Here is a 23,667-nt window from a genome sequence, read left to right on the forward strand (position 1 = left end):
ACCAGGCCTAACCTGGGCACTACAGACATCCACAGACCCCTTCCCACCCTTCTCAGACTACAGTCAGTATGAAGCTGACCTGTGGTTGGGGTAGGTTCTGGGATGGGTGTGGCCAGGGTCCCTGTGGAGGTGGCAGCCACCACAGGAGTTTCAAGTGCCCCTTCCTCAGGCTCCTTCCTGCGGTAGATTCGCTGGTCTTCTCTGACAGGGTCTTCAGCCAGCAGAGGCGCCCTCTTGGGTGGGCAGCCCACTGGACCCTGCACAGCCTGCACATGTGAGGTGCGACGTGCAGGCATCACCATGGCAACAGGACGGCGCACACGCTGCAGAGAGGCAGGCACAATCTCCGGTGGCAGGTGCAAGTACTGGCGTAGGTGAGCGATGCCCTCATTGGTTAGGTACCAGTAGAAGTGGCGCCAGGCAAACGTCTCCCGTACTAGGCCCCGAGCCCGAAGGGAGGCCATAGCACGGATGACCTGCAAATTGGTGACGCCAGGCACATGGGGGTGCAGGCTGCGGGGCCTTCGATCTTTCTTGGCCACCATCACCCCCTCACGGAACAGCACCTCATAGATGGCTCGAAGCTGGTCCAGTGGCATAAGCATGCCAGCCACCATGGCTGCCAGGTTCCAAGTGGTCAGCACAAAGGACAAGCACAGCAGGTGGGGCACAGCAAGGAGGCCAAAGAGGCTCCCTCAGCACAGGCAGCAATAGTGGCCAACAGTAGGCAGGCAGTCTCCGGCCCTAAACTCAAGGGCACAGGCTCGGCAATGTGGCTCCGGTGCCTGGCTCTGTGGATTCCAGCAGGCAATGCTGCCTGCCTGAGCCTCCCGCCTGCCCGCCCTCCAGGACGCCTGGGCCGGCCCCCTCTGACTCAGCAGCAGGGGTGGCCCCTCCCACCCTCGGCAGACAGGGCCCCTTCAGAGTTGGGGGCACCTAAAGGCAAGGGCCAGCCTCACTCTCCCTGCCCCTCCAAGGTCCCACAGCTCTGATTTCAGAAATTACATCAGTGTTTAAAACACTTTAAGGTTCCTAAAACGAAAGAGAAGAGTGGGGAATACACAACACAAATCCCAGGAAAAAGTGGCAGAATAAATAGGCAGAAGGAAGGGACATAGAGGACAGACCCTGGGTGTGGTCTTTCGGAGTCACAGATTCACAAGGATCTGGAGAGGAGATGGTGGGATTGTTTAAATGGGGGAGAGTGAAGGTCCAAAAGAAGAATGGGGCCAGGGAGTAGGCTCTGGTCTTGAGGAAGAAGTCTGAGGAGGAGCAACAGGGGCAGCTGCCAGAACACATGGACAGCCAGTTACAAGAACCACTGGCTCCTGTCCATCAAGCAGGCAAAAGAACAAAGTCCCCATCTCTAAATGCCAGGCCTGGAGACAGCAGTCACCGGATTTAACACTTCCCATTCTAGGCCAAATTAGTAGCAGTCCAGAAACACATATCTGTCTACTCCTAGCCCGGGGCACTACGAGGAGACTCTGGGTGGGGCCTTTATCCACCCCCACTCCAGGACAGTTGTTAGACGCCAGAGACACCCAGCTGCCACAGGGAGTTAAAGTCACCACCCTAACTGCCCCTGGCCTAGTGCCCCAGCTGCCCACACAAACTCTCATACCCTTACAGGTCTAGGGAGACAGATTTAGGGGAAAGGAAGAGAAAATTGCCTCATGAGGCTCTCTCTGGGTGTAGTTCTGCCACATGCACCATCACCCCCAGTCCCACCACTGAGGGTCCAACCACAGCTATCCCAAGTGCCCCCATCCCTCCCAGTACAACTCTCCATGCCACACTGTCAACCCCCACCCGGATTCTGGCTCGCCCCAAGCAGACACACCCATTCCCACCAAGCACTGCGAACCGGGAACTGATTATAAATAGGGCGGGGGGGGGGGGGGGATCCTGCGGTGGGAGTTTCTGTCCAGAGCAGGCAGGCAGCCAACAAAGCAGCCTGTGGGGCGGGTTTATGAGCTGTCGCTATGGCACTGTGGGCAGGCTGCAAACAGCACACTCCAGCACACACAGACTCACACATAGGGCAGCAGGGCTGCAATGGAAACGCTGAAGGTTCAGGGCAATTGTTCCGGAGACATCTGGCCAGCCACCTCACTGTGACTAGATTCACCCCCAGCCAAGCCCACATGGGAGGAGGACCAGTCCTAAAGAAACAGCCCCAGAAGCACATGGCGCTGGCAAAGGTATAAGGACAGCAGGCACACCCCTCGAAGGTCACTCCTCCTCAGGGCCCTCGTACCACTTGGGCTGTAGCCTTGGGAACAAGCACCACCTGGGGTACAGGCCTGCCCTCCGGCCAGCCCAGTCAGCCCAGTCAGCCCTGTGCCCACAGAAGTTTCTATTAAGAACATGGTGGTGCATGCCTGTAATCCCAGCATTCTGTGAAGCTGAGGCAGGGAGGATCAGAAGTTTGAGCCCAACCTTGGCAACTTAGTGAGACTCAATCTCAAAATGAAAAATGAAAAAGCTGGGTGCAAAGACGCTGAGTTCAATACCCAATAAAGGAAAAAAAATTCTACTTTATTGCCTGTGCCTCAGCACCTCCTCTAGCCTCCTGCAATCCCCACCCTGACCATCACACAACCCCTCTTGCACTCAACCAATCCCCACCCAATATATTCATACCATCACCCTGGCATGATTTATTAGCCTAACACCCTCAAATTTCTGAGCCCTCCAACAAATCAATCCAAGGCCCCCATAGTGTTCCCAGATGATCCCAAGTCACACACAAGGGCCCTTATCCCTTGGCCCTAAACTGCTTCTACACAGGCCTACATGGGTGCCAGGCAGGACCCTACACAGCAGTCAGCTCATCCAGCTCTGTCACCTCCAGGATTCTGAGCAAGGGGGCCGGTCTGTGGGAATTCCCCCCTTCCACCAGCAGGAGCACAGCTGCGCGGTATAGCAGGGAGGAACTCTTGAGTCAAGTGTGTACACGTGCAGTATACACCCACACACATACACACCCCATGTGGGTCCAGGTATTCCCCAAGTCCCTGGGTTTGGAGGTCGTTCCCCACCCGTCATGGCCTCATCCTGCGGGTTGCATCTCTGGCAGCATAGGGAGGGCCTGGAAGGTGTGGTAGCTGGCCTTTCTCCCTAACCCCGTCCAAAACCCTCCGGGGTTTCCTGGGCAACCAGTCATAGCCGCAGGGCAGCCCCCACCCCACCCCCATCAGGACAAAGCACCGCAGTGTGGCCTTGCCCTGGGCCAGCCCGCCAGACGCCTCAGCACAGTGATCTACGCTGCAGGGCGCAGACTGGGGCGGGGGAGGAAGGGGCTGTGACTGCCGGGCTGAGCGCTGCGTCCTTGCCCCACCATCACCCTGCCCCGCCGCCACCACCGTAACTGCTCCAGACACTTTACTGCAGGGCTGCAGAGTGCCGCAGCCACTGCACACCGCGCCCCGCCCCCCGAGCGCCAGTCAGGTGGACCCCTTCCCTAGGAGCAGCTCTGGCAAGACAGGAACCTGGGGTCTCCTGTGCCTCCAGCTCGGCACTGCTTCCCGCCCGACCCTCCTCCAGCCATGCTGCCTCAGAGCTGCAGACTCCGAAAGCTGCTCTGAGGGTATGCACCCCGCCCGAGATCACTGAGTGGCCTGAACCGGCCCTGACTGCACCTTTGAGGGAGCTGATCTCGTGCTGGATGGCTCTCGAGGGGTCCATATCTCAGTCTGGGGTTGAGTGCGGCATTACAGCCCCAGCAGAATCCAGCCCCGCATCGCACTGCTCCGGACAGCACCGCAGCCTGGAGGAGGGGCCAGGTGCAGGGCGGGACTTGCTGGCCAGAGGCGGGCTTCTGTTAATCAATGCTGTGCGCGCGCGCGCGCGCGCGGACACACACACACACACACACACACACACACACACACACAAACACCTCTCCCTATCCAACACACACACACACACACCCTCTCCCTATCCGTAGTGGTGGTCCTGTCAACCTGTTAAATCTTGCAGACAGCCCTGCCACCAGACCTCAGCCAGGCACGTTTGAACTGCCTGCCTAATCGTTCCTGCCCCTGCACCCCCAAGCCATACTTGAATGGCCTGCAGGATGGACATGTACAGAGCCTGGCTGAGGCCTTGAAGCCCTGGCCACTCACTCGCTGCAGGAGACTACCACTAGTCCAGACTGACCACCTCAAGCAGCACCCTTTGGGAGAAGGGATAGCAAGCTGCCTGCAGTCATGCCCAAGACCTTGCATTGACCCGATTTACCCAGGAGAAGCAGCAGCCTTATCTGGCTCCTGTCCCCTGCCCATACCCTGGGTCATCCTGCCCATCCTTATGGGTCAAAATGCTTCTACACCCCAGCAGGACCCAACTTTGGCTTTTCTCAGCCAATCTGCTCTTGGGATGTTCCTGACAGCTTAGCTCTGCAAAAGTCCCATCATCCAGTGCACAGTGGTTCCGGCCAAAACCCTTGGGTCCTCACCCCTCACAGCCAGCCCCACAGGATCTACTGGGTCAGTCTATCTGTCCATCAATTTGTCACCATCTTCACTTCCACCTGGATGACCTACAGCTACTTGAAGGACTCCAACTCCACAACTAAGGACAATAACAGCAGTTGCTCTGGTCCCACTATCACAGGCTGCTAAATTAGATAGAAATTAACAGTCAGGAAGGGAGTGGTCCCTTAAGGGAGCTAGTGCAGAAGAAACACATCAACATTGTGGCTTGAGGCAAATCTGAAAAGCGTGAGGCCTCAATGTGGAGATGGACAGCCAGATCTTTCCTTAGAAAGAAAGAACTTGAGATTATACTCTAATTAGCACCACCTGGTCCAATAAGCCCAGGTGGGTGACCAGAACTTCTAGAACCAATACTCCTACTTCTTTCTAGAATGCTTTTGTTCTTTCCATCCACCCTTGCTACGTACTTCGTTCCTTACTGGACCAATATTAGCTAAAGGACTATACTTATAACCCCATAGGTTGACCCACACTGGACCTACATTGTGATCTTGCTGTATAAAGAGGCTCTTGCTCTTGACAAAGAGGCTCCGTGGTCACCCACTCAGGACCCTCTTGAAAATCCAGGAGCTATTCTTCTTAACATTATTCATAATAAAACTCTCTTAACCTCCTCCTTTGGTTTACAACTTCATCACTCAATATTGTGAGATCACAAACTCAATGCATCTGACATCTAACGGGTTGGGAATTATTTTCCCATCTCACTAGCACCTCAGCCAGTGCCAATGGACTGTGTCACTGCCTGCCTGCTGTGGAGAATATCCAAGCTAGTAGAATGGGGTCAGCTCTACCTCCCCCTGTATGCCACAGGAAATCACAAAGAAATACATGGGCCATGCTCACACTATAGGAATGTGCTAAGGAGCAATAGGGGTCGGGAGAGGACTCCACAAGATGTGGCCAGCTGTCTCACCTTCCTACCAGACTCAAGTCCACATCTGCCTGCTGTCTTCTCGCAGGCTCCCCTCCTGGACTCTCAGGTCCTTACTGTATAAGGGTGGGCCACCGCCTTCAGGTGTCTACTCTTTATGTAGGCAAACCTGCTGCGTACCAGGTTGAAACTGCAGTGGTAGACATGATGACGACACAGACTGACAGGCAAAGAAGTCAGGTGGGAGTCCTACCTAGGCTCTAGACTCAGCAGGACTGACGTCCCTCAGACCCCATTCCTGCCCTCTCTCAGATCAGCCAGTGCAGGGCATAGTTACCATCTCAGGAAAAACCAACTGTCAAACTTGGGAAAAATAGTAAAGTGAGGAATTAAAACAAAATTCTGTGAATTATTACACTTAAATTCCTACATTTTATTAAGCTCTGTCTGATGAAACCTAGATTTGGCTTGCAAGCACACAGGACTTCCTTATTAGGCTTCAAATGAAACTGACATATTTGTAAACATCTAACAATCATAGAAAAGCTCACACATTAAACAAAATCCATGCTGGTTCTATTTTTTTAAATGCATAAAAATTTTACAAGACGACGGGATTTGATTTTTGGACAAGGTCTCACTGTGCAGCCTAAGCTAGCCTCAAACTCACAATCCTCCAGCCTCAGCCTCCCAAGTACTGGAATTATAAAAATATGCAACCTCTCCCTGCTTAGAAGACCATGATTTTAAAGTAATGAAAGATGAGAACTGACGAAATTCTGAAAAGGCACATCCTAAGGGGTTTTGCATTACCTAGCTCTTAATTTCTACCCTCAAGTCAGGCTGCCCAATTCTGAGTAGCCACTTACAACCAACGGCTCTTTAAAAGCTATGAGAACAGGAACAGGAAAGAAGTCACATTAGTCTGCCTTATCTGACCAACCGGAGACAGTGACCACATAGCGCAGATTTGGAAGGGTGGCAAAAAGAGCAGTTGAACTGGTGCGTGCCTGTAAGTCCAGCACTCAGAGGCTGAGGCAGGAAGACTGCTGCAAGTTTGAGGCTGGCCTAGACTACACAGTGAGTTCAAGGCCAGCCTGGACTGCATAGGAGACACTACCTCAAAAAAAAAAAAAAAAAAATGGAGCAGCTAAGTGGGGAGGAGAGACAGGTTGCAGCAAGCCAGCTGAGGAAGAAGGGTGTGCAAGGGCCCTGAGGTAAGAGGAATGTGGGAGTGGCTAGAGCCAGGACAAACACCAGGATAGGCAGATCTGTGGCTGGCAGTTACAAGAGGCAAAATATGTGGGCTACAAGGAAGTAGAGCCACTTTGGAGAAACCTTGATCCCTAGTTATCCAGCTCTGGTTGGTAAAAAACAAATCTGAGATCCTCTCCACAGCATTTAGCCTTTTCTACTTCACTGCCCAGAGATAACATAGCTCTGTATCCCTGGCAACCAACTCACAGATTACAAACCAGTTTTACTAAAGAAGCATGTGAAGGGGTAGAACATCCCCCTGGAGCTGGACTCCCTGATACAGCAGGAAACCCTGAGCTTCCAGGTTATTTTGCCACCTCCAGGGCCCTCCAGGAGGGCAGGCAGACTGATCCAGCACTGCTCCTCAAACATAGGACACCTAGGTCAGGGACTCACCCCATGGCCAAGTCTAAAGTTCTCTCCAAGCTTTCTGCCAGGAGGCAGCGCATGCCCACGTGGACTCCAGAGTCCAGGCAAGCCCTCCCAACACAGCCGGACCCACCCTTCTGCATACAAGACCTTCCTAAGTCCTCTGAAATGCACCTGAGTCCCCCATAAAACTTGTGACAGGCTAACCAGCAAGTGGCCACAGGCCCCCAGACCAATGAAGGGGCCTGTGCCCTGCTACCACACACCCATCTGAATACCGATAGCTCTACTGCTAAGGCCCTGCCCACTGCCTAGTCTTGGCTTGCTGCTCCCCTCAGGAGCTGCCGCCTTGGCTGCTGCTCCAGCCCACCCCCAACTCCACCCCAAGCAACCTGTCTCCAGGGCTCACTGACAGTGATGGGGGCAGATCAGTGGCAGGTGATCCAGTAATCCTGTAAAGTGGCCTGTGTCAGTCATAGGTCCTACTCAGGGGAGACCAGATCCAATAAAATCCAATAAATATAGATTATTCCTGCAGAAAACATCCTCTCCCACACACAGCTCCAAGCTGTGCTCCTGTGCCACTGTGCAGCAACATCACAGGGTCATCTCAACTAAGTGCTAGGTCTCTGCCCCATCGCTTTACCCAGCAGAACCCCAGCTCCTGGAGTTCAGATGATTTCAGCCAGGTCCAGGCCCTGGGGGCTCCAGGAGCACACTGCTGAGTAGGGTGCCTACAAGGCGCAGAGATTACCCCTCTGGGTCCCATCCACCCCTCTACCCCTATAGCCAGCATAAGAATATCCTACACACTACTGGTTGCTAGAAGCCACCTTGGACAGATTCTAGATCCCAATCACAGGTCCCACCATTCCCAAATATCTCTCAAACTTGTCTACTCACCAGCCTGAACCTGGCTGCTACCTTTCTCACTCAAGGATAGCACCAGTCATTCCACATTTAAGCACCGGCATACTGTACCCAGAGGGCTGGTGATACATAAGCCAGGTGACAGCACAACCCTGATGCCACCCTGCCTGGGGGCCAGCTCCTCAGGCACGTGGATCATCATGAATCCCGTCTCCAGGCCTCCATTCTTTTCCTGTTGCACCAGGCACTTCTATGGTTCACCTCTTACAGGTATCACCAAAGGAAACACTGTGCCAATCACAACAGAAAGAATCCTTGGGGTTCAAGGAAGAACTACTTCTAAGGAACTCTCTTAACATCATTTAACTAGTGGGTTAAAGGAGAAAATCTACAGATTAATCTAAAAAATGATGACAACTTATTATGACTTGTGTCTAGATGTCCCCGCAAAGCCTCACACAGTTACAGATTTGCAGCAGCCGTGGCTGGATCACAAAGTGTGTGACACTGGCATTAAGGGTGTGTGATCACCAAATTAGTCCTCTGACTGATTTGGCATAGTTCTGAGTGTGGGATAATGGGAAGGCCCACCCTGGGTGTGAGTGCTACCCTCCATAAGGCCATGCAGCCTGGATAGAATATAAGGGACAGAAAGAGGGTTGCTGTGGTTGCTTACTATTTGCTGTTGCCTTCTGCCTGCCCTGATTTGCCAAGAACTGTTTCTCCTCTGCGATGCCCCTTTGCCACACCACGCTGCCTTGGACCCAACCAACCATGAACTGAAACCTCTACAAATTGTGAACTAAATAAACCTTTCCTCTTTTAAATTTGGGTATCAGGAATTTTGTCTCAGCAATGAGTAAAGTAACTAAACAATTCATTTGATAAAAATCAATCAGCATTCCTAATTAAAAAAAAAAAGATCCTGAACCGGGCATGCTGGCGCACACCTATAATCCCAGAACTCAGGATTACAAAGTGAACCCAAGGCCACCCTGAACTGTGTAGTAGGAACTTGTCTCAAAAAAGACAAAAAAGGGGCTGAGGATTTAGCTCCATGGCATAAGCACCTGCCTGGCAAGTGCAAGGTCGTGGATTCGATCCACAGTACTAAAAACAAACAAACAAACAAAAAGTCCAAAACATAAATTCTTAACATGAGGCTAAATGTCCCCCTGAAGGCCTATATGAAGGAAGAAGGTGAATGCGTAAATGGCAAAGAGAACAGACAGGTGCAGCCCCAGGGCCAGGATACATGAAAACTTCTGCAAAGTCAGCGATGACTCCTACTGGCACCTAAACAGACTCAGCCCAGCTACTGGGAGGCAAGTCACACAGGTCATGAGAGTGGCTGGCTTCAAATCGTTATAGTTCAGGCTGACCTTACACTCACCATGCAGCCCAGACTGGCCTCGATCTCACACCAATAACCCTGGACAGCCTCCCGAGTGCTGAGACTGCAGGCATGTACCACCACACCCAGCTTCAAACACATGTTCAGAAGGCTCAAGACTCTTCCAGGCCATCAGTAACTACTTAGGAAAATATAATAAGAAAAAAAAAAAACATCAACAAGATAAAATATAAAGTGCTCTGGAATAAGATGAATAAGATAAATAAGATCAGTCACAGAAAGTTTCAGCTCCCAAATGTAGAGGTCCAGTCTCCCAGATAGCACAGAATGACCTACACTTGAATAATAACCACAATTCCTTTTTTTTTTTTTTCCAGACAGGATCTCACTGTATAGCCCAGACTTATGAACTCACTATATTGTCCAGGCTGGCCTCAACTCATAAAGATCTTCCCACCTCAGCCTCCCAACTGCTGAGATGACAGGTATGCACCACCATGCCCGGCCTAACTGCAATTCCAGTCAGCACTGCTGCTGGCTCCAGGGGGACCACTCCACTAATAACCACTTCATTTATTCATATAATGGCAAGGCTGTGTTGTTTGGAATGATAACGCTGGGTTCGGACAGGTATGAGGAGTCTATCTTCAGATACTGCTGGGGGAAAGCAACTGCAATACCTAGCAACATCCTAGAAATTACTCTAAAATGTGTATTTAAAAAATTCGCCCAGATCAAACACTGAAAGTACACAGTGTCTGAGGAGAACACTCCTCCTCTTCTGTTCCCTCCCTATCCCCATACAGTGTGAAAGTCACTGATCAGCTGCCTGTTCATCCTTCCAGAATTTCATTGTGGAAAAAAAAAAGCATGCAAATCTGAATGTGGTTCTCAACTTTCCTCTTTTAACACAAAGGTTAACATCTTACATGGTTCTCCCCCAGCTATTCATCAACCTATACCCGCAAGGCCTCCCACGTCTGCAGGTGGAACACACCAAACTCGCCCTCTGCACCAGCTGCTCCTGTGAGCCCATGTCCAGAGCCAGTGTGGCTCCCTTCTGCTCAGAGCCTGGTTTGTACTGCTCTATCAACAGACCATGGAGGCCCATAAGTGGATTTTGTGCCACTATGACAAGCAAAAAGTGGCATCTTAGTGTGAATAAAGCTTAAATTTTGAAATCCATTTGACCTAGACATTATAACTCTAACAACAGTTAAAACAATGATCCAGCTGCAATACTGCTCATGCTGTAGTTTCTAATACAAAATAATAATAATAATGTTATTATTATAGTTTTAAGACCCTAAAATAAGGGCTAGGATTATGAATGATATGCTTATTGCTACACTATGGTTTGTCCCCAGCCAAACTTGCATTCAGGCTTCATTTCCCAATTTAACAATGTCGAGATGGTGAGCCTTAAGAAAGCTAAGCAGGTGAATTCTGTTTTGTGAGAATTCTCGCTTTCACAGCACTATATTAATATTTGCAAAAGCAAGTTGTTTTAAGAGAGCCAGGCACTTCCCCCAAATGTCACTTCCACCCTCCCACTCTGTGACGACATCTGCACACAGGCTGAACAGATGCAGCTGCCCCATGTTAGAATTTTAGCCTCCAAAAGAGAGGTGGTGATACACGCGTATAATCCCAGCACTCAGGAGCCTGAGGCAGGAGGATTGCCATGAGTTTGAGGCTAGCCTGGATTACATAGTGAGATCCTGTTTCAAAAACAAAACAAAACAAAAAAAACTCAGCCTTCAAAACAGCAAGCTAAATAAAACTCTTTTATTTATAAAGTACCCGGTCTCAAGTTTTTAGTTACAGACAATAGAAACTGAATTAAGACAGTACCATACAAAAAGATATGACATTATAAATCAATGTCACAGAAAAATGTTATATTACTAAGTAAAAAGAGGTTACACAGGCCTAAAATACTTCATAATACTAAATTACAAAATTACAAATAAATTAAAATTAAAACACACTAAAAAAACATTACTTTTTAAAACAAGCACACAATGAAAATATATATAAATTTTATATCAACTAACCACTGAAGAACAACTTGGGATGAGGCTAAATGCTGGCCTCAGAGAGATATATCTATGTCCCTGGAATTCCTAAATGTGAGCTTATTTGGTATTTTTTGTTGTTGTTTTTTTTTAATCGGTACCAGGGATCGAACTCACAACCACCTGCTTGCAAGGCAGGTGCTTATGCTGCTGAGCTAAATCCCCAGCCCCAATGTGAGCTTATTTGAAAACAACATCTTTGGAAAACCAGGTGCAGTGATGCACGCTATAATCCCAGCGCTTAGGAGGCTGAGGCAGGACAACAAGATCTTTGGAGATATAATTAAATTGAGGATCTGGTGGCCAGGTATAGTGATGTGTGCCTGTAATCCCAGCACTCAGGAAGCTGAGGCAGGAGGACTGCTGGTAATTCAAGGCCAGTCCAGGCTAACAGTGAGTTCGGAACCAGCCTGAACTACATAGCAAGACCCTGTTTCAAAAAAATAAAATAAAAATAAAACACTGAGGATCTAGAGATGAGGCTATCCTGGATTATCTGAGTGGGGCCTAGATCTATGAGTAAGTGTCTTTCTGAGAGACAAAAGGGCACAGACACAAAGTCAGGCACTGGAGTGATACAGCCGCAAGTCAAGGAATGGTGAGACCAGCAGAGGCAGGGCAGGCTCTCTGCAAATGACTCCAGAAGAAATTCACCTGGCTTTTGGACTTCTGGGCTCCCAATTTCTGTTGTTTTACACAATCCTGTATGTGGTAACTCGTGGCAACCACAGGAAATTAATACAGATATCATTGCCAGGAGTCAGGTGCTACTGTGACAAATACTTAAAACCATGGAAGTGGCTTTAGAATTGGGTAATAAAAACTAGAAAATTTTGAGGCTCAAGACAGAAAAAGCCTAAATTAAAAGAACAAATTGTAGGGGGCTGGGGATTTAGCTCAGTGGCACAAGGCCTGCCTTGCAAGCAGGCGGTTGTAAGTTCGATCCCTGGTACTGATAAAAAGCTAAAAAAAAGAAAAGAAAAGAACAAATTGTTGACCAAAATATTGAGGTCAGCTGGATATGATGGTACATGTCCATAATCCCAGCACTTGGGAGGCTGAGGCAGGAGAATAACTGCAAGTTCAAAGACATCCTGAGCTACATAGTGAGCCAATGCCAGCCTGAACTCTATGGCAAAACCCTCTCTCAAAAAACAAACAGAGACACACACAAACACAGAGAGAGAGAGAGAGAGAGAGAGAGAGAAAGTAATACTGAAGTACTCTGGAGACCGGGGCAGAGAATTGTTTCAGTTTAGGAATTTGGGTGATTTGAGGAATTCACAGCTTCTGCAGACTGCAAAAAGATGCTGATATTGGGAGGTTCACTGTTAGTGCAGGTGTGAGTGGAGAGAAAGCCACGGTATGGCTGGACTAACTCTGCTGAAGACATCAGGAGGGTGATCCATGAGTCCATTCACCCTTCCAGCAGAACAAGGAACAAAGGTCAAAGTACCCAGAAAGACCTGTGCTGAGCCCTCTCTTCAAGTGGCCTGTCTCAAAAAGACAAAAAAAAAAAAAAGATAAGCTCTCATGATGTAGTTGAGACTGCCCTGGAACTCACCAAATAGCCCAGGCTGGCCTTGAACTCTTGGTAATCCTCCTGTCTCAGCTCCTGAGTGCTGGGGTTAGTCCCACAAGTTTATGAGAGTGCTGTACCTGGGGTAACACTGCCGCTGGAGCTGAAGGGGTCAAAGGCAGAAGCAAACACAGGTTTGGACGACCGAGATTCCACAGGCAGGTGTGGACTGGTAGATCAGCTGGCTGCAAACACGCCAGCCTTTGTGGAGAGGCTGCAAAATGGCCTCTATCCCCAGTCCATCCCCTGTGCCTTGGGAAAAAGGCAATAAATGTCTCTGACATGAGCCAATGCCCAACTAGGAAAACCTTTCCACTGCTAAACGATGACCTAAGCAAAGACTGGCGAAGAGGGCCTCCAGGCTCAAACCTCAAGTCCCACAGGGATTGCCATGGTCTTCAACAGGTGCTGACAGCCCAGCCTCCCACACTGGACAGGACCCCTGATAGCCTTTATTACCTGGCCCCAAGAACGCTTCATGCCTGAGCCTGCTCTCATGCCTTTGTGCCACTCCGTTCATCATGTCCTTTCTCCCCCACTGGGCTACCAGCACCCTGGTGTGGCTCTGCCCTGCCCCAACAGGGGTTCTGCTCCTGCTGTCTTTGTGTAAGCCCTACCCTCAGAGAGACCCAGACTCACAGCGCAAGCCTCTGGCCCTCCCTACTGTCACCCCAAAGTGCTGCCTAGCATCTTGGTCTCTGCCCTTGCATTCCTATCTCAAAGGAATCTCCAACTTTCTATACCCACAGCTGAGCTCTGATCTGCCTTCCCTGATAGAGACACACCACCTCCACCCTCAAGAAGTTCTCCATATTTGCTGCCATCAGGTTCTCTGGGGCACTGAGAAGTCTTTCCACCAGATTAGTTCCTGAAGGTCCACCTTGGAATCCACAGCTCTCCCATCTACCATAGGGGAGGTCACCTCAGAGGGCAACAGAAGTGCAGAAAGACATGGACCTGACTCTCAGGAAGCTGAGTTTGGTGGGAGAAGAGACTTAAAATCCTTCTTGGAGCCAGGAATGCTGGCACATGCCATGATCCCAGCTCTCAGGGGGCTGAGACAAGAGCATCACCTCAAGTTCAAGGCCAGCCTGGGCTACATAATGAGTTTAAGTTCAGCCTGAATTACATAGTGAGACTCTATCTCAATAAATATATAAATGGATCTGGCCAAAGATAGCATTGACATAATTAAACCAAAACTGATCCACAGTATAAGACATCATGACATAAACTAGTGACACAAAGCAGCTTTTAGGGAGCTGAAGCCAGCTGTGGAACTGCACATCTGTAATATGGGAGGCTGAAGCAGTAGAATCACAAGTTCAAACCCATCCTGGTAAATGTAGTAACTCAGCAAGTCCCTGTTTCACAATTTAAAAAATAAAAATAAAAAAATGTTAAAAGGAAAGGACCTGGGTTTTCTTTTTTCTTTTCTTTTCTTTTTTTTTTTTTTTTGTCTTTTTCCTTTTTATCAGTACTGGGGATAGAACTCACGACTGCCTGCTTGCAAGGCAGGCACTTATGCCGCCGAGCTAAACCCCCAGCCCAGGAAAGGACCTGGGAATGCAGTTGAGTTGCAAAGGCCATAAGACTGAAGAGTTTGAGCCTCAGTCAAACAAAAAACACTCTCACAAATCAAAGAAATTTTTTTTCAAAAAGAAATTTTTAAAAAATGTTACAGAGTAATAAACTGCTTTTAAAGAAGCAATTCATAAAAGAAGAAAAAGTAAATGGTCAACACCCCTATGAAATGATAATTCATTAATAAAGCACACAAGTTAAGATAAATAAGAAGTTTTTTATCAATCACATGGGCAAGCCACTGGAAGAGTCTGTTTTATCTGCTGGGCTCATCCACATGTGTGGCAGTTTAGAAACACACACTTCTAAATAAGTCCAATGTCCATTTAACAGGGTTAAGTAAATAAACCTTAGTAGCTCTGGGTAAAGGAATATTTTACAGCCATATAAAAGCATGAGGTTGTCAATATCATTTACCAGGAAAAGAAAAACTTTCAAAAAATGGTGTTAGGACAACTAGATAGAATGTTAGGACAATCAGAAAGAATGAAGTTGGACCCTTACCTCAAACTATATACAAAATTAATTCAAAATTGCTCAAAGACCTTCATGAAATGCTAAAACTATAAAATTCTTAGAAAAAAATAGGCATAAATCTTTGTGACTTGGTTTAAACAATAGTTGCTAGATATGACACCAAAAATACAAAGCAACCATAAAAATTAGGCTCATAATAACTAAAATATGTGTTTCAAAGGATACTATCATGAAACTAAAAAGGAAGCCCATGCCAAGCATGATGCACATGCCTGTGACCCCAGCATTCAAGAGGCAGAGGCAGGAGCACTTGGTTTCAAGGCCATCCTGGGTTACACAGTGAGTTCAAAGCCAGCTTGATCTACACAGCAAGACCTTGTCTAAAAAAAAGGTAACCCATAGAATGAGAGAAATTTTTTACAAGTCTGAAGATCTTTTGCAAATGAGAAGGAGACCAAGAGATGTTAAGAGGAGGAAAAGGAAGTAAAAAGAATTAAGATATGCTATGTGCCAACTCTCCACAATGAATGTAACCCCTATTTATTACAAACACATACTAATAAAAAAAAGTTTAAATCAATATGATAGGGTAACTGTGTTTGAGTTTGCCTGAAAGGTACTGATTTGATCGTACCCAACGCTAGAAGGGGGAAGAATCTACCCTTGTTCTCATACCAATCACTTTCATAGAAAACCTTTCCTAATGTTTCTCTGGATGATTTCTTTCTTTTTTCTTTTTTCTTTTTTTTTTTTTTTTTTTTTTTTTTGAGACAGAATATAATTCAGGTTGGCCTTGAACTCCCTGAGTAGCACACCTTGGCCTTGAACTCAAGGCAATCCTGTCTCTGCCTCCTTCCCCAGGGCTGAAATTATAGGCATGTACCACCACACCCAGCAGGATAATTTGTTTTCTTTGACAATCTTTAAATTTGAAATTTCTTCTTTCATAATAGTTAACCTTTATCATAAAACTAAACAAATCAGGGCTGGGGATTTAGCTCAGCGGCATAAGTGCCTGCCTTGCCAGCACGCGGTCGTGAGTTCGATCCCCGATACCAATAAAAAAAAAAAAAACTAAACAAATCACCAGATGTGGTGGCATACACCTGTAACTCTTGGGGGGTGTCACTGTATAATGAGGCCAGCTTGAGCAACACAATAAGCTCAAGGTGGAGTACATAACAAGACTTGGTCTCAAAAACAACAAACAAAAATAACTAAACAAATCAAGAAAATAAAATGTTGTATCAGGTACATAAAAAATATTATCTGATAAGGAACTTGTATATAAACTACAAAAACAGCTCGATCATTGAAAAAAAAACCCTCAATTTTAAAATGGACAAGCTGGGCTGGGAATACAGTTCAGTAGCCTGCCTGGCAAGCACAAGATCCTGAGTTTGATTCCCAGTTCCAAAAAAAAATTTTTTTTTAAATGGACAGGTATAATGGCACACACCTGCAATCCTAGCACTTGGGAGACTGAGGCAGGAGGATTATTTCAAGTTTGAGACCAGCCTGGGCTACAAAGTAAGTTTAAGGCCAGCCTGAACTGCACAGTGAGACCCTGTCTCAAAAAATAAAATAAAAGACAAAAAAGAGAGAAAAATAAAGCTAGACAAAGAACCTGAGTAAACTTTTCTCAAAACTTAAACAAATGGTTTGTATCCGAGTCACGGCACCAAAAAAAAAAAAAAAAAAACTTAAACAAATGACCAATGAATACATGAAAAACTACTCAACATCATTAGCTATCAGGAAATGCAAATCAAAACCACAATGAGCCACCACTTCACACCCACTAGAACTGGATGCCTATAAACAAAAAGTAAGATAATAACAAGTGTTCGCAAGGATGTGAAAAGATTAGAAACTTCATACACTGACACAGGAATGGAGAATGCTGCAGCCACTCTGGGAGCAATCTGGCGGTTCTTCAAATGATTAAATATAGAATTACCACACCACCCAGCATTCCACTCCTAGCTATCCACTGGAGAGAAGTGAAAACATGCGGATACACAAAAACTGCTACGTAAAGCTACGTAGTGCCACTATTCCTAACAACTGAAAGGTGGAAAAAACTCAAATATTCATTAACTAGTAGACAACAAATGGAAGTTGGAATAGCCACAACATGGAATTTATCCCACCACAAAAAATGAAGTACTGATATTCATACACCATGACAAACCTTGAAAACATGCTGAAGGAAACCAGTCACAAAATCACAGGATTCCATGTATATGAATTGTCCATTTGTCCAACACAGGCCAACCTGTGAGGACTGAAAGTACATGAGCACAGCCAGGGGCTGCATGACAAAAGCATTCTGGGAGTTGTTGGTGAGGATACTGCGCAACTACACATACACCAAAACCCATGGGCTGGCACACTCAGTGGGTGATTGTCAGGCATGAGAATTATATCTCAATAAAGCAACTAAAACAGTAATAATAAGCATGAAGTGAACCTAATCAGGGCTGACACGGAAAGCCAGCAGCTTCACAGAAAACTGCAGATTCAGCTGGCCTGCTCTCTCCCTTGGTCTCATTCACAGGGAGTCTGAGGGCAGATACAGCTTTCACCACTTTTCTTTACATAGTCCTGTAAAGCTTGATGGTTTTTTTTTTTTTTCCCCAGCATATTTGACTTTTTTTTTTTTTTTTGAAATAACATCTCACTGTGTAGTTTAGGCTGGTCTTGAACTCAATATGTAGCCCAGGCTGGCATTGATCCTTCTGCCTCAGCTTCCTGAGTGCTGGGATTATAGGCATGCAGCTCACACTGGGTAGCCTATTTGACTCTGACAGTAAACGTAGGCCAAGTCTTTTCTCTAAGACCCCTAATGATGGCTAGTGGAGCTCCAGACACTGCACACCATGCCCTGCATTCATCATCACCATTCACCCATGTAAGCATTTTGCAAACACTGGCTAGGGGCTGGGGCTAATGCCAGCGATACAGATAACCAAGCTCAAAGTCTAACACTACAGAGGTCAGGGACAAGTAAGCAGGATGCCACCATATTGGCACTGGGAAAGCTGAGGCCTTCAAGCAAGGTGGGGGAGCCCCCTAGCTGGGATCTCTCACGGACACACTAATACTCATCCTGCCCCTTTCCACTCCCCAGAGCAGTATAGGCCTCCTCAGTGGATACCCAAACCTTACCCACTGGCCAAGAGTACTCACTCCTGCCCTCCTCTCTCATACCTATTGCTCCTGCTCTGGAACTACTTCTGTGTCAGCACCCCAGCCCCAGCCTGTAATCTGTGCCATCTCTGATAGGCAGCCCTTATGTAGCCACACCAGCAGCCCAGATCCTCCTGCCTGGCCCTTGCAACAGATGCTCTGACCCTGTGGATGCGCCCCTGTACACCAGGTGTACGGTGCTGCTGTAGGGACTCAGTTGTCCCCTCTTTATCTCATGTTCCCTCAAATCCTTCCCTGCCCCCCTACCTAGCCACAGCCCTCTCTAGGCTCCCATGACATATCACAGTGGCCCATCTTCTGTCAGCTGTCATAGGCCAGCTTAGAGGAACCAGGGGTCAGGATACCCTTTGCAGTTGGGCCAGCCCACAGTCCCACAGTAAGAAGGTGCCCTCCAATGGGAGTCTCAGAGCTCTCCCACCACGTATGCCTCAGCAGTCTAGGGCCTACAGGAATCTCCTCTGGATGAATGGCAGGGATGCTGGGAAGGCTAAAGGGGCTCAGAGAGGAAGTTAAATACATCCCAGGGCCGAGTGTAGTGGCACATGCCTGTAATCCCAGCACTGAGGAGGTGAAGCAGCACGATCTCCATGAGTTTGAGGCTAGCCTGGGGTACACAGTGAGTTCAAAGCCAGCCTGAACTATAATAGCCAGACTCTGTTTCAAAAAAAAAAAAACTGAAAATTAAAAAAAATTTAAATAAATATGTCCTGGGGTCAGCAGTATGCCATAGAAGATCAGGGATTTCCAAGGACAGAGCCAGGAATGACGTGTCCAGGAAAGGGCCTGAGGTATGAAAGGAGGTGAAGGTCAGTGGGGTGAGAGTCAGAAAAAGAAGGTGGCGTCTCTGTGAAAGTGGCTGGGACAAATGCCAGAGTGATGAGGAGGCCAGGAGCAAAGGCCAGAGCTCTTCCTCAGTTTAGGCATAGGCTTGGCAGGGGTCTCTGAGGACAGATGGAATTCTTTGCCTCCACAGAGCAATTGGCCTAGGCTGGGCCCAAGGCTGACACAGGCTGCCATCAGGGAAGGCCCTCTGCCTTCCTCACTACGAACTGCCTCCCCAGGATCCCCACCCCAAGGACAGGGTAGAAGGGTCCCCAGGGTCAAGTGTGGAGTATTCCTCAGGCTCAGCCTATGGCTCCCTGCCCTTCATCAATCCATCCGCTGCCTGAAGACTTGGGGTCCCTGGCATGCCCCAGAAGCTCTCTTGACTCTCAGCTCTAACATCTGCTCTCCTGCTTCTGATTCTCAGGAAAGTACCACACACATCTGGGCAGGGCCACTAACTATCTTATGACTCCACCTCAGACAGGCACTTCTATGCCCATGGTCGGGAGCCAGACAAGGAGTCCCCAGCACCCTCCATTGGCCTCCAAAACCAAGCCCAGAAGGCAGATATGAACCAGGACAGTGTCACATGTCCATATCCACCTCAGCCCCCAGGGGAAATAGATGGATGTTGAACTGATGCTAGGAACCTCCAGGGCATGATCCAAAGACCAGGAAGTCCCCATCCCCTAGAAGCTGATAAAAAAACAGCCCTTCAGTACAGGATGATTCAACATGATTCAACAAGATTCCAGAGAAAGGTGGCGAACCTCAGGCATCAGTGCTGCTGCAGACTGTATCACTGAACTCTCTAAAAGGTTCACCATCACTGCTCTCAAAGAAAGCACTACTCTTCTCAAACGAGTGGCAGTTCATAAAAAGGAGAACTGTGGCCCAGGCAGGAGCTGCTTCCTTGCTTAGCCCTGTCCAGGTGGGCCCTCCAATGCATGGCCAACCGTGTACAGCATGAGCATCAGGCTGGTCTCCTAAGGGCTCCCCAGAGTGCAGCAGTCAGGCTCAAGAGCCCATTATCCTAAGAGAGACATGACCCAGCCCAGGTAAACCAGACTCACAGGCCAACAGGTCGGCCACACACTGGCTAAGAGACCCACAAAATACATCCACGGTACCTGAAGTACTGTAAAACCTACCCTGCCTGGTAGGGGTTGGGGCCGAGCAGCACCATGGGGCTCCAGGCAAAGCCCTCAAAGGACATCTCTCCCTGAGCTGCTCTTGGAGGCAGAGCCAACAAAACCAGCCTGGTGGTGTTGGAACCTGGTCTTCTCAGCTCGGCCTGGAGCCCCCACCTCAACCCTGGCCAGCCTCTGTGGGCTAGGAGCCAGGGCAGTGTCTATGGCTGCTCAGAGCCCTGTGGTTCAACCTGGAGCCAGGCAGTTAAGAATAGTGAGGGCCTGGGCAGTCCCAGAGGTTCCAGGAGGGTGTGAAGCAGGGAACAGAGATCTGCCAAAGTCACTCTTAGGTTTCTCTAACTAGAAAGGGAAAGCTACCACAAGGGACAAAAACAGGGTACAGGGGGCTTCCCTGCCATGGGAAGGTACAGCCAGCTCAGGCCACAGCCAGTTTGGTTCGATGAGGAAACAGAACAGCTATGTGACCCACTGTCATGCAGCAGCAGCCACCCGCCCCTTAGGCAGGGCCCCAGCACAGGGGCAGGGACAGCTCAACCATAACCCACGTGTCCACTGGCACAGACCCCAGACATTGGCCCAGACCCCAACCCTGACAAGCTTTGAGTCCTGCCTGCGCCCGCACCCCAGCCCACCCCATCTCGAGCTGCAGGATGCCCTATTAAGGGCATGTGGCTACGGGGGCTCTGTAGAACCCGCCTCCCCCTTTTCCAGACCTATAACCATGGGCTGGGGGCAGGGAAGGGGGGGTCACCCAGGCAGAAAGGCCAGTGGCTGGTCAGTTTCTGTGTGGATGGTCAGGACAGCTACCTCCATAAAGTGATCAGCGGCCAGCTGTCAGTCTGGTGGACCCAGCGAGCGCTGCAAGGCTGCCCAGAGGGTGGGTAAGGTGGTGGGGGTTCCATACCTTTGTACTTCTCCCGCACCTCTTCGTAAGCCTGGATGAAGTCCTGCTCGTCGGGTGCCAGGTTGGGTGTCAGGAGAGCGGCCATGCCGCTGGACATGGGACACACTGCACCAGACGCGCAGGAACCGCCTCCAGCCCAGGCTGCCGCTCTGCTACAGCAGCTGAGGCGCGTGCGGCTTAAAGAGGCCGCCCCCGCCCCGCCCCGCACCCAGGATGCCCCACGGACGGGGCGGGGCAGTGCCGGCCGAGGCTAGACTCTGTCCCCGAAGTGCCTGGCCCGCGCTAGCGCAGAGCCTCGGCCCTAAGCGCGCGGCGTCTGCAGGAGCGTCCCTGCGATCGCGTACCCCTGCTCACTACCCACTCGTACACAGCAGCCAGACGGCTCGATTCCCCTTCCCTGGAGTCCTAGTCTTGTGACGGCCGCTCCCCGATCAGCCCAGCCTGTGCAGCAACCCTCCCTGCCCCAACCAGCGACCTCACTGGCCACCGTTGTGCTACCTTTCTTCTTCCCTCCTTTTTTCCCTTCACTTAGAATTGCTACAATACTGGAGATAATGTTGGCCTCTCTAATATATAAGGATCCCTTAGCCCCGCGAGGTGGGGCACACTTGTAATCCCAGCATTCAGGAGGCAGAGACAGGGGGATTGCTGTGAGTTCAAGGCCAGCAAGACCCTGTCTCTAAATAAATAAAGAGTGAGCCCTGAAAACACGAAAAAAATTACACATAAGAGGACTGGAAACTGAGTGTGCTGGTGCTGGTGCACACCTGTAATCTCAGCACTCAGGAGGCTGAGGCAGGAGGATCACTGTAAGTTCGAGGCCAGCCTGAACTACATAGCAAGACCCTGTCTCGAAAGAAAGAAAGGAAGGAAGGACTGGGGTAGACAAATCACAGAGTAACAGAAAGTTTGGTAATAGGGCTGGGGATTTAGCTCAGCAGGCATATACAACTGCCTTGCAAGTGCATGGTTATGAGTTCGATCCCTGGTACCGGTAAAAGAAAAAGTTCAGTAAACTTCAGAAACTTTCAGAAAAAGAAAAAAAAAGTTCAGTAATAAATGAAAGGACAGTTTTTTCCATCCATCAGATTGGCAAAATCTTCTCTGTCTACCAACATTTTTTCATGTCCTCCTTCCTGGAACCCCCTGGTGTAATATTCCTTCAGACCTTAAATTCTGGGTGCCCTCAAAACAGAAGTCCTAATAAGATAATCAGAGAACACAAAGGCCCTGCATCAGGGGCTGTCCATTACAGCATAGCTAGAGACAGAGAATGCTACAGACCACCAGAGCCAGCAGCAGGTGCTGCTGAGGGTCACTACAGCCCCATTCCATTCCTTCATATCTTGAAAGGTCCAGGAGGTAGAAAAGAAACTTGTGATTCCTTTTCAGGTAGAAAAAAAAATTACTTCATTCTTTAAAATCTCCTATGAGAAAGATCAGGTCACCCACAAGCACCTGGGCCTGTGGGCTTTGGCAGCGTTGAGAGCATGCCCATACCTCTTCTCTGCTTCTGTTTCTATGAGTTCCCCAGTGACAAAGTTCCCCAATACCCACAGTACTACCACCCCTCTGGGGAGTGGCCCCCAAGCCTTCCCCATACGTGTTGGTCCACCTTCCTTGCCTTCTGCCCTCCCGATGCCTCACCAAGGTCCTGGGGGTCCTACAAGATGGAATGGGGTCAGTACTCACTTTTCTAGCACATTCTGCCCAATGACCTCCAGTTCTAAGTGACCCACTTCCCAATGGGACTGGCTGCTCTCCAACTAACCACCCTCCAACTGCCCACCACCTCCCTCTGAGCCTCTCATTGGATTTTTCCCATTCTCTCCTCAGACTGGCAATCTAATGTAGGACAAGGCTGGACTCTGGCTCAGGAATAGTAGGGCTCTCACTGGCCACACATTCTCTCCTTCCATGCTCCTGTGCACACCCACCCCTATGTGGCAGTCAAGACTAGGAGCCTGATAAGCAGTTTGGCCCCAGGGGCCCAGATAATGATCACTGTCTTATCAAGGGCTCTGGACTGGTATCAAGAAGCCAGCAATGACAGGCTGCAGCAAAAAGCTGGGTTTCTGGCCTCTCACAGCTGCCAGGGCCAGGGCAGCAGGTGGCGCTGTGTTGCCTGCACTCACCTGAGACAAGAGAGACCCTGCCTGACCTGCATGCGGATCCCCTTCTCTCCTCTCCTAGACCAAACACTTGCAAACAGCAGGCAGTAGGTACTTAGTCAACAGTCCTGTGCTTGTGCTAACGAACCAAGCTGACCAGGCCTTTCTACGTTACCTGCAATGCGGATGACAGCCCGCTCTGCAGGGTCCAAGACACTCCCATTGCCTCCAGAGCCGCCTCCACTTCGCCGGCTCCGCTGAGTTTTCCCAAGGTTCCAAGGCAGTGTGTCCCCAGGGCTGGGGGAGCCACTGCCTCCATTGGAGCCACTTTCAGCCACAGTTCGAACTTCGGAGTCCTCACCCGACATGGCCTCCTGGAGGGAGAGCAGGAAGGTCATACTTTTGCATGTGAGAAGCCGATACTGCACAACCAACCCACCACCTCCTCAACAACCTAAACGCTGACCCCATTCACCTGGACACTGACACCACGCCCCTCCTAGATGCTGACAGTTTCTC

The 23,667-nt window shown here is 49.2% G+C and overlaps 1 protein-coding gene across 14 annotated transcripts in view; it reads right to left on the bottom strand.

Annotated features, from left to right (window-relative positions):
• Positions 1–23,667, bottom strand: part of Plec (plectin) — a 59,713-nt gene that overhangs the window by 34,793 nt on the left and 1,253 nt on the right. For 4 of the 14 annotated variants that reach the window (XM_063231213.1, XM_063231237.1, XM_063231215.1 and 1 more), the window contains one exon: positions 23,324–23,522. In XM_063231213.1, coding sequence (XP_063087283.1) covers positions 23,324–23,516 — 193 coding nt within the window. In that variant the 5' untranslated portion in view covers positions 23,517–23,522. Of the gene's footprint in view, positions 1–79; positions 802–3,644; positions 3,773–21,037; positions 21,235–23,323; positions 23,523–23,667 lie in introns of those variants that run through there. The other 10 variants (XM_063231228.1, XM_063231224.1, XM_063231222.1 and 7 more) reach the window with 5 other exon arrangements.

The sequence above is a fragment of the Cavia porcellus genome, unplaced genomic scaffold (genome assembly GCF_034190915.1).
Source record: "Cavia porcellus strain 051 isolate PalLab524CR breed Dunkin Hartley unplaced genomic scaffold, mCavPor4.1 scaffold_19, whole genome shotgun sequence".
Classification (NCBI taxonomy): Eukaryota; Metazoa; Chordata; class Mammalia; order Rodentia; family Caviidae; genus Cavia; species Cavia porcellus.